Source organism: Xiphophorus maculatus, chromosome 14 (genome assembly GCF_002775205.1).
Source record: "Xiphophorus maculatus strain JP 163 A chromosome 14, X_maculatus-5.0-male, whole genome shotgun sequence".
Lineage (NCBI taxonomy): Eukaryota > Metazoa > Chordata > Actinopteri > Cyprinodontiformes > Poeciliidae > Xiphophorus > Xiphophorus maculatus.
This window is the reverse complement of record NC_036456.1, coordinates 27,720,817-27,735,337: the sequence shown is the minus strand read 5'-3', so window position 1 is coordinate 27,735,337 and position 14,521 is coordinate 27,720,817. Positions and strand designations below refer to the sequence as shown.

The 14,521-nt window shown below is 40.8% G+C and overlaps 1 protein-coding gene across 3 annotated transcripts in view; it reads left to right on the top strand.

Moving 5' to 3' along the window:
• The window catches only part of LOC106700401 (up-regulator of cell proliferation-like), a 39,601-nt gene that overhangs the window by 303 nt on the left and 24,777 nt on the right, over positions 1 to 14,521 (top strand). Inside the window, exons 2-4 of one of the 3 annotated variants that reach the window (XR_002753879.1) lie at positions 301 to 357; positions 450 to 1,307; positions 1,791 to 2,711. Coding sequence is in view for 1 of the 3 variants with exons in the window: in XM_023346745.1 (XP_023202513.1) it covers positions 352 to 357; positions 450 to 522 (79 nt within the window). In the remaining 2 variants the exon portion in view is untranslated. Of the gene's footprint in view, positions 1 to 300; positions 358 to 449; positions 1,308 to 1,391; positions 1,659 to 1,790; positions 2,712 to 14,521 lie in introns of those variants that run through there. The other 2 variants (XR_002753878.1, XM_023346745.1) reach the window with 2 other exon arrangements.

Here is a 14,521-nt window from a genome sequence, read left to right as displayed (position 1 = left end):
ATGTATTGATTTTACACAGATGATAATGTACTGCATGTTTCAAGTGTCTCAGTAGAATAGAAGAAGAGCACCTATTCCAACAGATTATATTTCTCTGGTCTTGGAGGATTTGTTGCCATTCTCTGATTTGATGTCAAAACAAATATTATTTCTTTTTTGTATTTTAAACATTTTTAATTAAATGGTAAAAATCTTTTTGTGTTATCAGGTATCTGGCTATGGGAGGATGAATGTTGTTCTGTAGATGAGAGTGAAGAGGAAACAATAGTAATCAAAACGCTTATGTCATTTTTCTTTCAGACAAACTTAAACAATCAGCACAAGTGTGATGCTAAAGAGTCTGCTAGCACAATGGAGGTACACAGTAACATTCATAAAATAATGAAAGTAATGCGACCATCAGTTTATCTATATGTGAGACTTATATATTTTTTGTTAATCTTCTTAAGGGGCGGAGACTTAAACGTGCATCTGTGCCAAATATCGAGGGTGAGAAAGAAGAGGTTCGTACATCAACATCTGGTGAGTCTCATGCTGACAATCAACAAGTTGGTACAAATAATAAAGGTCAGATAAACAAATCTGACATTGAAAATGAATGTAATAAGTGCTCTCTGTTTTTTCAGGCAACATTATTACTATTCTTATTTCTGTACTTACTGTCACAGCCAGTCACCAACTTAATGGTATTGTGTACAAAGTGTCTATGATTAACCCAGTTCAGGAAAAGCTCCTACAACATTCCAGCTGTTATAACAGCACTTAGTGGGCTGCAAGAAGAAATCAGGCTTTCCTTTTCTTCAGGATGTCCTCTCTGAAGATGAGGAGTTTTCATCCATCCAGCAATTGTTGCTGCCCACAAACTCAGGTGGAAAACTGAGTTTGACCTTACTTTTCACGCTCCCACCAGATCTTTACATTACACACAACACGACAATCCCACAACGGACGATGAGTTATCATGGTATGAATACTCCTGATAATGAGTATTCATACCAAAACATGGACAGGTGTCAAGTTATGCCTGACATAATTTTTAAGTAGCCTACTTAAATAATGTGTCTGCTGGAGCTGATCATTTTCAGAAAAACACAACTTTAACAAACAAAATTAGCTGCAAGAAATATGTCTGTTATATGGCTGGTAGCGTTACCTGGGCGTGGGTGTTCGACGCCGCAGGTAGGTTTTATACATTGGTCTTTTTAAGCCGAATGAATTGTGTGTTTATATATTGTTTTATTTGCTAGGGTTGCACCAGATTGGATACACCAAGATTTGATTTGGAAGTGTTGATTTATGCAATGCAGGTAGGCAGTGTTTTAATGTGTTTTAGGTTGATTTGATTAAAATGATTTAATATGCATTTAGTAATTTTTGTTTTTGTTTCACAGTTTTTGTATTGCCTCCTGCTGTCCTTTTTAGCGTTTGTTTTTTTTTCTTTTTGTTAGTCCGCCCAGTTAGGATTGTTTTTTGCTTGTAGTACTTGTGAGGGCGGGCTGACCACTTTTCCATTCATTTTGTTTTTTGTTTATTTTGTGGCACTTCCCTGAATATTTACATTCTGTTTGGTGTGATCCCCATGTTGGGTTGACAACGAACGGATAAAGCTAGCGGGAATCCTTCATGTATTTAATAATAAATATCAATAATTAACTTAATTCCTGTTGTTGATTATTACGCCTTGGCTGGTCTATGCTATAACATTTACTACATCTGTTCCTATGAAGATTATTTAAATTCCCAGATATCTGACAGAATAAAGAAGCATTTTTCTGATGGGTCTATTCTAGGTGAAATTGAAGACAGACATCTGCAGTCGAGTATTAGCAGCATCAATGGTGCCATCAAAAAGACCATAGCAACTGACAGCCTGAAGACATTTGTTGAAGAGATCTGCAAAGAACTTGGTGACAAACTGGTGATTTCCCAGAATGCTCTTGGTGCCTTCCTGGTCCTAAACAATGCTGATCAGAAACAGTTCGCTCACTGGCTCACAGTGTCTGTGAAGGACATGGCAGAAGCTCTGGGGACAGATATTCAGAACAGACCCTTTGAAACCAAACTCAGTCATCTCCATGTAAAACCCCATGTTGAGCTTTTCAACAGAGTGATTGGTTGCGGCCAGCAGTGTCCATTCTGTGCCGTACCCTGTGATGCAGGAGGAAAATTACACACTGAACATTTTGCTTCATTGCATCGTCCACAGGGCTTGGGTGAGCATAGATGGGAGGGAACAGAGCAGCTTATGACTGACATCTGCTCTTCTCTGGTTGTCAGTGGAAAGATTTTTTGTTGCAGTGCCACAAAGGATGAATGGCACCTTTACAAAAACTATAAGGAAATCTACCCACACTGGGACATTCGTCCAGATGTCAGCCTGGAGGCATCAGACTACTGGAAATATGTGATGGCCAAGTACAACCAGGAATTTGCTAAAACATACATGGCAAAACCAGCAGACAAAAAAAACAGTGAAGTCCATCTTGATCCTTCCCACATGAAAAAAAAGAAGAGCGAAGTGGGAGAGAGCCAAATACAACTTATGTAGGACCTACGTTTGTGACCTCAACATTTCTCTCCACAAGACTTTGTCTCATTTGTACGAGCAAAACCATCCTGGTGAAAAACAAATATACTAAGACAGACATCTTACTAAAATGTTAAATTTTAGTATACTAGTATAATTTTAGTATACTTAAGCATACTTTAAGTCAGACTAATCATGTGTATACTTCAAGTTCACTTAGGATTAGTTAACTTAAAGTGTGACATTTTGGAACAACTAATTTTGTGCTTATTGTATTTTAATAGTATTTAAATTGTATTAAAGAACAATTTAAAATGTACTTTTATGTACTTTTTTGGAACAACTTAAGTTACACTTAGTATACTTTACGTATATTGCTTTTTATGTAATATAAACGTTCACAATTAGTATATTTTGAGTGTACTATTTTTGTGATTGAATTACATTTAAAATATATTTAGATTAGAATGCATTTTAAGTATATTGGCATTACATATTTTATATATTAGTGTGACACTGTCATAAACATGACATAACACCTATTGGGGCATGCTGTGGTGGCGCAGCGGGTTAACACGCCCCACGTTTGGAGGCCTTAGACCCGCGGACGTCGTGGGTTCGACTCCCGGCCCCGACGACCTCTGCCGCATGTCCTCCTTCACATACTACCGGCTCAGCTGGCTGCCTGCAGACACAGCTCCTGTCGTGTGCTGTAACTGCGAAATAATTTCCCTGCTGGGATGAATAAAGTAAAAAAAAAAATTATTATTAGGAACATACTAACAGGTGTCATGTTAGTATGTTCAGTAAATAATGACACTTTTAATGAGAAGTTTCTTTAAAAGTTGGATTAGAAGTCCATTAAATGTGCCAACTTTGGGTGGCGCCATGTTGTAAAAGGCAGGAGAAAAGGCTGCTGTTATCATGAATAAATCCAGGTTGTGTCCGGCCGGGTGTGTCCCCGCAGGACAACAGGGCTCTCCTGTGCCCAGTCTTCCCGTCAAGAAAATTTGATCAATTGCATTGAGAGACCAATTGACCAGATCCATAATTTGTAGATTTGCAAATTTGTAGATTTGCAAAGAAAGGCTCCAAAAATATAGAAAAAGACAAGACAAAAACAGAGCAAGCAGGGCAGGGAGGGAGTAGGAGAGGAAAAGTCATACTGAAAATACATTCTAAATATATTTTAAATGTAATTCAATATATTTTAAATGTAATTCAATCACAAAAATAGTGCACTCAAAATATACTAATCAATCATGTTTATATTACATAAAAAGCAATATACCTCAAGTATACCAAGTGTAACTTAAGTTGCTCCAAAAAAAGTACGTGAAAGTACACTTACTACACTTTAAATTCTGCTTTAATACAATTTAAATACTATTAAAATACACTAAGCACATAATTAGTTGTTCCAAAATGTCACACTTAAATTAACTAATCCTAAGTGAACTTGAAGTATACTCATGATTAGTCTGACTTAAAGTATGCTCAAGTATACTAATATTTAACATACTTAGTATATTTATTTTTCACCAGGGTAGCAATGAAAAAAACAACACCTCTACTACTCAAAATCCAAGTCACTAAATTTTAACCTGGGCGAATTCCAAGAGCACGTAGTGAAAAAGAGGAGAGTGACGGTGAATGAGTGTGGTCTGTGGGACCCAACTTCACTCTGGCCGCTAGCCTATGGAATGAAGCAAGGTGTGTCACTCGGATGAAGGTCATCCATCCCAAGTGAATCTCGTCATATAAATCCACTTAAAACTATGTTGAACTCTGAACTCTGTTGTGGGCTGCAGCTGTATTGGGTATTAACTCTCCTCTCACAAGAGGCAAGGAGTTACCTGTGATAACGACACATGCATCAAGTAGAAGAGCAACCACGTAGGGACAGGAATCGTTCACAACGTGATCTGACATAACTTGGGCTGATAAAATCAATAACATTAGCTGTGAACATCGATAGTTACGATATATCTTGATCTTCTTGGTGGGACGGGGCGCCTCCTCTTGATAATAGTAGAGGAAACGCTGGATTGACAAGTAGTTAGCATGATGAGTTAAGCAGACTCACAGCTCCACCAGGTGTTTACTAACTACTGCTGACAATAGACAGGAGGAGCTTAGAAGTGCGTTAAAAACAGGAGGCTTGCACAAGAAGTTTGCATGGTGTATCATCTTGCAGCACAGTTAGACAGGAAGTCAGCACAGGATGCTTGTGGTCTGTGTGCAGGTTCAACATCATTTGCATTTGAAAAACTGTCAAGCGACAAAAAACACCCATTGGCTCAGTGACAAATCAAATACTATGTGCATAGTATGAAACTGAAACTTGAAACGAGGTTCAGCATTCAAACAAATATTTGGCAATTTCATTTTGATGCTAACTGCATTTCATGAAGAAAAACACATGTAGTGCATGTATTTGCCTTTACGACAGGGTATTAGGGTCATACTGAAAACAAAAATGAAAATATACAGTGATGAGAACAAAGTCTAAATTACAGGATTAAAGCCATAATATTCATTTATTAGTTTACTTAATTCTCATTCTCATCATTTTAGAATTGAGGATTTGTGAATAAATGACAAACTCCAAACCTGACATGCCTTAAAATCAATTGAAGTCTGAGCTGAAGGTCTTACAGCAGCATTATAAAAGCCTTAGAGAGTGGTGTGTCTTATTTTATTGATCGGATAGTCAAAGATATTGAGTATGATGGATCAAAGTCTAATTGTCTAACACTACAAAGTACAAAATATTAAAAAAAATACATGCTGTTATGCACTTTTAAGGATGTACTGGGAGGTCAGAAGTGATGTGCACAGGCAAACTTCATGATGTAAATGTGAAAAAGAACTTAAGTCCATCTTGAAGAAAATGGATCCATTCTGGCAACAACATTTCATGGCACTCAGTCCAGTGGATCATAAATCTTGCTGGATTCTATCATCAAGGAGGAAAACACATCTCTCAGGAAGACAAAAAGACCTTTTCATGATTTCAACAGTAGGGTTTGTCAGCCAGTGATGGCATAGTTACTTTGAAAAAGTAACTTTAATCGGATTACTGATTACTCCTTGAAAAGGTAACTCAGATCACTGACTACTTGATTTGGAAAGTAACTAAGTTACATTAAAAGTAACTTTTTTAGTTACTTTCAGCAGCTGCTAACAACAACGCTGTGAAAATTACATTGATTTTTGCCACTACTTAATTGTTAGCTATTTTATATAATGGTAACATCAACAATGTGTCTCCACTTATAAGGTTGAACTGAAGGGGAGATTTTTTTCAATGGTTACAGTACAAAAAAAAAAACTTTAGTAATTTGTGCATGTTTTTGTGTGGTCCACTATTTTCTGGAAAACTCTAAGAAGGATTTTAACCCTAATCTTGATATTAATAATTATAATGGCGTTTAGTTGCACAACTTTACGGACTCGTTCGTTCGTGGCTGTTTTCAAGTTTATTGTGCTGTTCATATTAGTCTCGATGTTTCCAATTTTCTGGATAGCTCAACGTTATTGACAGGTAATATATTAACTTGACATTAACAAAGACACAGTGGGACGGATTATCCGGGAAATGATGGACAGGGAGAGCCTGACTAAAAGTAATTGGAGGTCAGACACATACTGGGGTTTATGTCTTTAAAAAAAAAAAAAAAAAAAAGCCCACAGCCACTTATAATAATTGGACTTGGCGACAGAAACCCAAAGTACAGTAGTTCCTGTTTTTCTACCAACAAAATGTGCATCTCTCTCTCTTTTCCCTCCATTGTTTACATTTCTGTCACTGCTGATAGAGGAAATACAATTTTTTAAAAAATGTGCTTATCTTGTAAAGTGGCTAAATTTATTTCATCAACATTAGACAAATCTGAGGGACTTTTTTTGGAGAACCTCATAATTTTGTTAATTATTTTATTTCTTTCAATTGTCCTAGACTTTTTTTAAAAATTAGAACCAGTTTGCAGGGGTGGGAAGTAAATAACCTACTTTGTTACTGTAATTAAGTACAATTTTCGTGTATCTGTACATAAGTAGATTTAATAATGGATACTTTTGACTTTTACTCCACTACATTTTACAGTAAGTATCTGTACTTTCTACAGACTGATGCTCTGAGGAGGAGCTTTGTGGAAATAGGCGGGGCTTTGTGTGAGCAAGCGCTTAGGCATCCATTTTTCAAACTGTGCTGGTGAAAAGACCTGTTCTTACACCCATGAAAATGTGAAAGACAGAATAATCAGAGTACTTCTCTCATGCTGCAGTTTAATGCAATGAGAACGGTGCCTTAAAGGATGGAGCCACTACCAATCAATCCCAGAATAGGCTTACTAGCTGATTGCTGATGGAGCATTATTTACTTGAATAAGAGGACAGAAACATTATGCTGGGAAAATTATTATCTAAGTTCATTTAAATTATGAGTTTATCTGAAAGGTTATGTTTTTATATTATTATTCTTTCGTGTGTTTTACTAGGCTCCTTTTCCTTTTGGCACATTATTAACTGTTCCAGGAAATGGGGAGATACAGGAAACAATACCATGACAACAGTCACTCTCAGACTTAAAGAAAAGAGCTTGTATTTAAATGCTGTGTAATCAATTAGGCTACGTTGCAGCTGTTTAGAGCTACAATGTTCATGTGATTAGGTCATACTCTGTTTCAATAAAAGGTAGTTGAGTACTGAGAGCCGGCGAAGTTGATCCCAGACAGTGTTTGACTGAGGGTTCCCTGTGTCTGGCATCTCTTCCCTCTTCTGCAGAAAAGCAACTTGTGTTTTTGGTTGATTCCTTGCAGGTTGGGAGCCAAAATAGACCCAACACATTGATCCTTGAAAGATAAACTTTCAACAATATTCTAACTCTATGTACATTGTTATTTTTGCTTATATAAACTAATATGAATTAATATTTATTGTAAACGTTTTTGCTGTCAACTCTTGTAATATGAAATCAAACAACTTAATAAAATCTTTTAGTTCTGTCCTGGGGCTATAATAGCAGTGTTTCATCCCATCTAGCTCCAAAATACTACAGCAAATGTGATTTGGAGTTGCAGCCCTGCACAGTGAACCTGACAGAGAAGGCCCAACGCACAGAGCTGTGACTATGATGAAGGAGGTCCTGAAATATTATCATACATGTCATGTTTTCATTAGCTGTAAGTCAGGGGTGTCAAACTCCAGTCCTCGAGGGCCGCAGTCCTGCAACTTTTAGATGTGCCTCTGCTGCACCACACCTGAACAGAATAATTAGGTCATTAAGGCTCTGGAAAACTGATCTACACAAGGAGGGTAGAGGTTTAAGTCATTTCATTCCAGTGTTTTGTACCTGTGGCACATCTAAAAACTGCAGGACTGTGGCCCTCGAGGACTGGAGTTTGAGACCCCTGCTGATAGGTTTATTTTGTCACAACCTGCAAAGAATCAGCCAGAGACAGAGATTAGGTTTCTTTTGATTTCTTTTCTGCAGAATAGGAGAATTGAGAACAGACGCGACGAATCGCTGTCAAACACTGTCTGGACTCAATTCTGCCAGTTCTTTCTTTGCATTTCTCTTTATTGTATAGAAAAAGGAGGTTGGGCTTCTCTTCACACAGTCACACAGAGAATTGACCAACCGTCTTTACATTCTGAAACCTCCTATGGACATGCCCTTATAAGGGCATGTGGCTGACCACAACTAATCAGTTACAGATGGAACTAATAACACATGAATGTTTAACGTTTTTAGCTTCTAAGCAAACATCCTAAACAAAGTTAATAATATACTACAAAAGAAAGAAAAGTTAAGTAAATAAAAGAAGAATAATATGAGAGTAATAATATAAAAGAATAATATGAAAGAATAATATGAAAACATAACTTGTAAAATAAACTCATGAGTAAATGAACAGGAGGATAATTTTCCTAACACCTGCTGTAAGTGGAAAATCATCATAATAGAAATCAAATCTTTATAATGTGTTTTACTTGGTGAATTAAGTTACTGAATTAAATTAACTTTAAATTATAGTGCAATATATTGAATGTTTCTATATGTTAGCTAATAAACTGATTTGAATTTCATTTAATTCAGATTTTTTTGTGAAACAGACCAAAACATGAGTAACTTTTTCCATCTACAGATTCAAGCATTTTAAGTTTTGCAAGTTGTGCTCAAAGTGGAGAAAAATAATAATGATGCTAAGAGTTTCCCTAAAATATAGAATAGTGATAAGTGCTTTCTAGACTTGGACTTTGCAGTATTAGACCTGACCTTAACAGCCCACGTCACATTAGCACTATTAGCTTACGTTAAAAACAGGAGGCTTGCAGAAGAAGCTTGCATGGTGTATCATCTTGCAGCCGTTAGACAGGAAGTCAGCACAGGAAGCTTGCGGCCTGTGTGCAGTTTCAACATCATTTGCATTTGAAAAGCTATCAAGCGACAAAAAGCACCAAGTGGCTCAGTGACAAATCAAATACTATGTGGATAGTATTTAACTGAAACTTGAAACAAGGTTCAGCATTCAAACAAATATTTGGTAATTTCATTTTGATACTAAGTGCATATCATGGAAAAAAAAACAAGTAGTGCATGTATTCGCCCTTATGACAGGGTATTAGGGTCATACTGAAAACAAAAATGAAAATATACAGTGATGAAAATTAAGTCAAAATTTCAGGAATAAAGTCATATGCATTTATTTTGACTTAATTCTCATGCAACTTTATTCTCTTAATATTATTTTATGTTTTTAGCGTAGTGTCAAGTTAAACAGCAAATGGTGTATTTGTATGAGTGCAATACCATCTCCACCCAGCTGGCACATGGCTCACAGAAAATCAAGCACACCCGTCTCTCCCACTCAGGCCTTCAGGGACCTATAAAGCAACTCAGCACACCTGTGTTTGAGATAATCTCTACAAACAAAGACCTCATCTTCAAGCTCCTGCAGAAACACCACTGGTAGGAACTGAACTTTAAATCTGTATTCAGAGGATCTTGCTGGCTTTACAAAATGGATTTATGAAGTAGTTCATTTTGTTTATTTTCTTTTGATGACTTAAAAAGTAATTTGTACTTTGTGTGTTTGTAGGTTTTCAACCTGCTCAGGTGTCATGTATTGGAAAGAACAGTGATTTAAAGAAAAGAAAAGAAAAGAGAAATAAAATAAAAAGATGACACTGAGGAGAGTTGGTCCTGGATTTCTTTGATGGGAGCAAGCCTTGTCAAGTTTGGGCAGAAGCTAAGGTGTTTTGTAGAGACTAAAAACTTGACAGTTGAAAACCACTTTGAAGATCAGATGAAAGAGAAGTCCTGAGGAAAGAGCTTTGACGAATCAACTCAAGGAGGAACATCAGGTCATCTCATCTATGTTTGAAAAGTCAGTGAAACAATTAAAGCTGGATCGCACGATGGCAAAGTCTTCCTTCACCAAGCAAGCAAACTTCTTGAGCAGAAAAGCTTTCAACATGACAGAGATGGAACTGCGAGAGGAGTTTAAAAAGCTAACTTTTGATGCCAGACATGTAAGTGATTTAAATGATGATTACAAAGCTGGACTATTGGCAGAGGTGGGAGATGAAGCTGATGAACTTGATAAACAGCAAAAAACTGATTTGGAAAAGACTATTAATGACTGTGAATTAAGGTTAGAAGAAGTCACACAAATAGTTCAGTCTAATTTGTGGAAAAAATATGGTCAGGATGAACTCTATACTGCAATTCAAGAGGCTGAGAAGGCATGTAATGATGCTTCTGACATAAAAGTTTTAACTGTGAACAAAAGTGGATATGAAGTGCAGCTGTCCTTTGTGGAGAATGTGATCCAGGAATCTATTAAAAGTTTTTTGACCTGGGAAATGTGGATTCCAGTAGAAGAAAGGGACAATATAGAAGACAGAGTAAAACAAATGAAATTGATGAAAAATAAACTTCAAAGAAGAAAATCACAGTTTGCCATAGCACAAACAATTGCAGAGGAGAAGAAGAAATCGATGATGCGCAATCAGACCTTACGTCTTTTTCTATACGAGCTCAACCTGCACCCAGTGTAAAGATTATACCCATTTGTCTACCAAAATTTCATGGCTGTAAAAGAAACTTTCACAGATGGAGAAAAGACTGGGAAAGCCTGCAGAAGCAGGGAGAACCAAGTGGCTCAGTGGAAGTGAAAAAGTTTCAGTTGTTGGATAGTGTGGATGAAAGAATCTGTAATGAATTACATCTGTCTGCTTATGATACTGCTGCAGATATGTTCCGAGTGATGGAAAATAGGTATGGCGACAAGTTAAGCGTTGCTTTAGAAATTATTGAAGAGCTTGAGTAGACTCCACCCCTGAAAGCAAACCAGCCAAGGAAAGTGATAGATCTTATTCAAGCAATTGAAAAGGCTCTAGCTGACTTAACAGAGTTAGGTAACATTGGAGCAATGAAAAATCCTCTGGTTATTAAATCTCTAGAGAGTAAACTACCTGATGTTATAAAGAGAGACTGGCTAGTTTTTATGGTTAATCCTGCCAATGCAGTTACACCAGATAACCATTTTGATAGTCTTCTCAAATTTTTAAAAACACAGGAGGAAGTTCTAGAGAAATTGGAGCAACTTGGAGTGAGTGAAAAGGTTGAGAAGAAGTTTGAGAAAAGACATGCTTTTACTCGATCCACAAGAAAGAATCATGTCTGTATTGTGTGTGGAGACGCAAGACATGGAGATAAAATATTCTTCTGCAAACAGTTCAAAGCAATAAATTTACCTGAAAAGCTCAACATTGTAAAGACGTTGGACACATGTAAAAAGTGTTTGAGAAAGCATGGAGATGCTGATTGCATCAATACTTACCTTTGTAGAAATAAAGATTGTAAGAAATGAAGCTTTTCAGATCACCATTTCCTCCTTTGCCCAAAGGGTGAGCTTACAAAGGTTGAGACTGTTAAACCAAGAAGGGAAAATAGACTGACAGAAGAGCAGGAAAAATTCATAGCTGGACTTTCACCAGAACTAGCAGAAGAATGCAGAAAAGCCTTTTCAAATGTGACTGCTTCAACAAAAAACACAAAGTGTGAAGCCTCTGGGCTTATGGAGTCATATGGACTAAAAGAGCAACCTGTCATTCTAATGCTATTGGAAGTCACTACGAACGTAGGCCAGAAAATAGGCACTTTGATTGACTTGGCTTCTGATACTAATTACATTACTCATCAAGCAGCTAAAAGGTTGAGCCTAGAAGGTGAAAACATAACATTAGTTGTTCATGGTGTTGGGGGGAATGTCAGTCAAAGTTAGAACAAAGAGATACCTGTTAAGAGTGAGAGTTAAGACCCCCAAAGGGACAGTGAAAGCTCACCAACTCATTTGTTATGGACTTAGTGAAATTGCTAAAGTGCATAAAGTCATTCAACCACTGCAGCTGCAAAAGTTTTTCCCAGATGTTGGCCTGGAAGACCTTAAAAGACCAGATACCATTGAGCTGCTAATAAGCCACAGAGAAGGCAGACTGGCCCCTCAAAGAGTCAAGGTTGTTGGAGACCTGGTCCTGTGGAACAGTCCACTCGGCATGACCGTGGGAGGAGCTCATCCGGATCTTTGTGAAGACGTCGACGTGGCAGCACACAGGTCAGAAACGCACTTTGCTCGTTCTATGCGCATTGCTGCTGTAAAGTATAAAGAAGTCTGCAGTTTCGAAGAAGTTAAAGCAGAAAGCAAAAACACAACTACCAATAAAGAGTTCATTGATTGGTGGAAGTGGGAGAGCATAGGAGCAGCTTGTGAACCAAAGTGTGGTGGATGTCGCTGTGGAACATGTCAACCAGGTGGGAAAGATATGACATTAATGGAGGAGAAAGAACTTGAAATAATTAAACAAGGTCTTACCTATGTGCAAGCAGATAACCACAGTGATGCTCCCCACTGGGATGCAAAGTATCCTTGGATTGTAGAACCCGCTTGTCTTCCCAATAACAGGAAAAGTGTTGAATCAACTTTCTTAAGAACAGAAAGACGATTAAATAAAGAGCCTGAATGGAAAACTGTCTATGCAAACCAGGTGCATGAAATGGTGGTGTCAGGATCTGTGTTTTCTGTGTTCATTTAGAGTTTTTAGTGTCCTTGCGTCTCTTCGTTGTCCTGTCCTCCCCTTGATTGTTCCCAGGTGTGTCTCGTCTCTGTGATTACCCTCCCGTGTATTTAACTCCACCTGTGTTCTTTGTTCCTCGTCGGGTCCTCGTCTATGTGCGTTCGTGTTGTTCCGTTGTCCATTCCTTTTTACGGTTGCTACCGGTGTCGAGCCCTGGTTTCCGCTCGGCCGTGCTGCCCGTTATTTTGGACTGTGTTTTGCTGGACATTCATCATTAAAACCATTAATTTACCACATCCTGGGTCTACAGCATCTGCCTCACCACCTCAACACACCACACCCCATGACAGAAGGACCCGACCAGAAAGTACGGTGAGGCACGCTTTCTTTTCACCATGGACCCGGAGGAGTTTAAGGAGCTGACGGACACGATCAGGGAGTACGAGGAAGCAATGGCCAAGCCGTACGCTGCCGGCCGACGCCTCGGTTTCGCCATCCGCTTGGGACTCCTGCTGGACTACTGGGTTCCTCGTTTTCCGCACCCGGGGTTGGTGGAGTTGCAGAGGGAGGCAGAGTGGGAGCGTATGGCGGCTCTAGCCGTCATGGCTGGCGAACCTCTGCCTCCCAAGCCGCACAGTTTCTCCGCCAGCCCGGATCCTGCTCCAGTTCCGGGACCAGCACCTTCAGCCGGCGCACCCGAGGCCGTTTCTGCCGGCGTTTCAGCCGGCGCACCCGAGGCCGTTCCAGCCGGCGCACCCGAGGCCGTTCCAGCCGGCGCACCCGAGGCCGTTCCAGCCGGCGCACCCGAGGCCGTTTCTGCCGGCGTTCCAGCCGGCGCACCCGAGGCCGAATCAGCCGGCGTTCCAGCCGGCGCACCCGAGACTGAGACTCCCTGTGTTCCTACCGAGACTCCCTGTGTTCCTACCGAGACTCCCGGTGTTCCTTCCGAGACCCCCAGCGTTCCTTCCGAGACTCCCTGCGTTCCGACTCAGACTCTCTGCGTTCCTCCTGAGACCCTGACCTTCTGCGTTCCTCCTGAGACTCTGACCTTCTGCGTTCCTCCTGAGACCCTGACCTTCTGCGTTCCTCCTGAGACCCTGACCTTCTGCGTTCCTCCTGAGACCCTGACCTTCTGCGTTCCTCCTGAGACGCTGACCTCCTGCGTTCCTCCTGAGACCCTGACCTCCTGCGTTCCACCCGAGACCGAGACCCCCAGTGTTCCACCCGAGACCGAGACCCCCAGTGTTCCACCCGAGACCGAGACCCCCAGTGTTCCGACCGAGACCCCCAGTGTTCCACCCGAGACCGAGACTCCCTGCGTTCCACCCGAGACCGAGACTCCCTGCGTTCCACCCGAGACCGAGACCCCCAGTGTTCCACCCGAGACCGAGACCCCCAGTGTTCCACCCGAGACCGAGACTCCCTGCGTTCCACCCGAGACCGAGACCCCCAGCGTTCCGACCGAGACCCCCTGTGCTCCACCAGAGACCCTGCCTCGGGGGGCTCGTCGTCGCCGTCTGTGGGCGGCCCCCGGGACTCATCGCCACCTCCAGCGCCGCGGACGGCCGCCGGACCGCCTCCGTGGTTCCCGCCTCCAGCGCCGCGGACGGCCGCCGGACCGCCTCCGTGGTTCCCGCCTCCAGCGCCGCGGACGGCCGCCGGACCGCCTCCGTGGTTCCCGCCTCCAGCGCCGCGGACGGCCGCCGGGCTGCCTCCGTGGTTCCCGCCTCCGTGGTTCCCGTCTCCGTGGTTCCCGCCTCCAGCGCCGCGGACGGCCGCCGGACCACCTCCGTGGTTCCCGCCTCCTTTGCCTCCGCCCACCCTGTGGGTAGTTTTTTGTTTATGGACTCTTGGCCCTTCTTGTGTTTCCGCCCACGATGGTGGGTAGTTTTTTGTTTTTCTGGACTC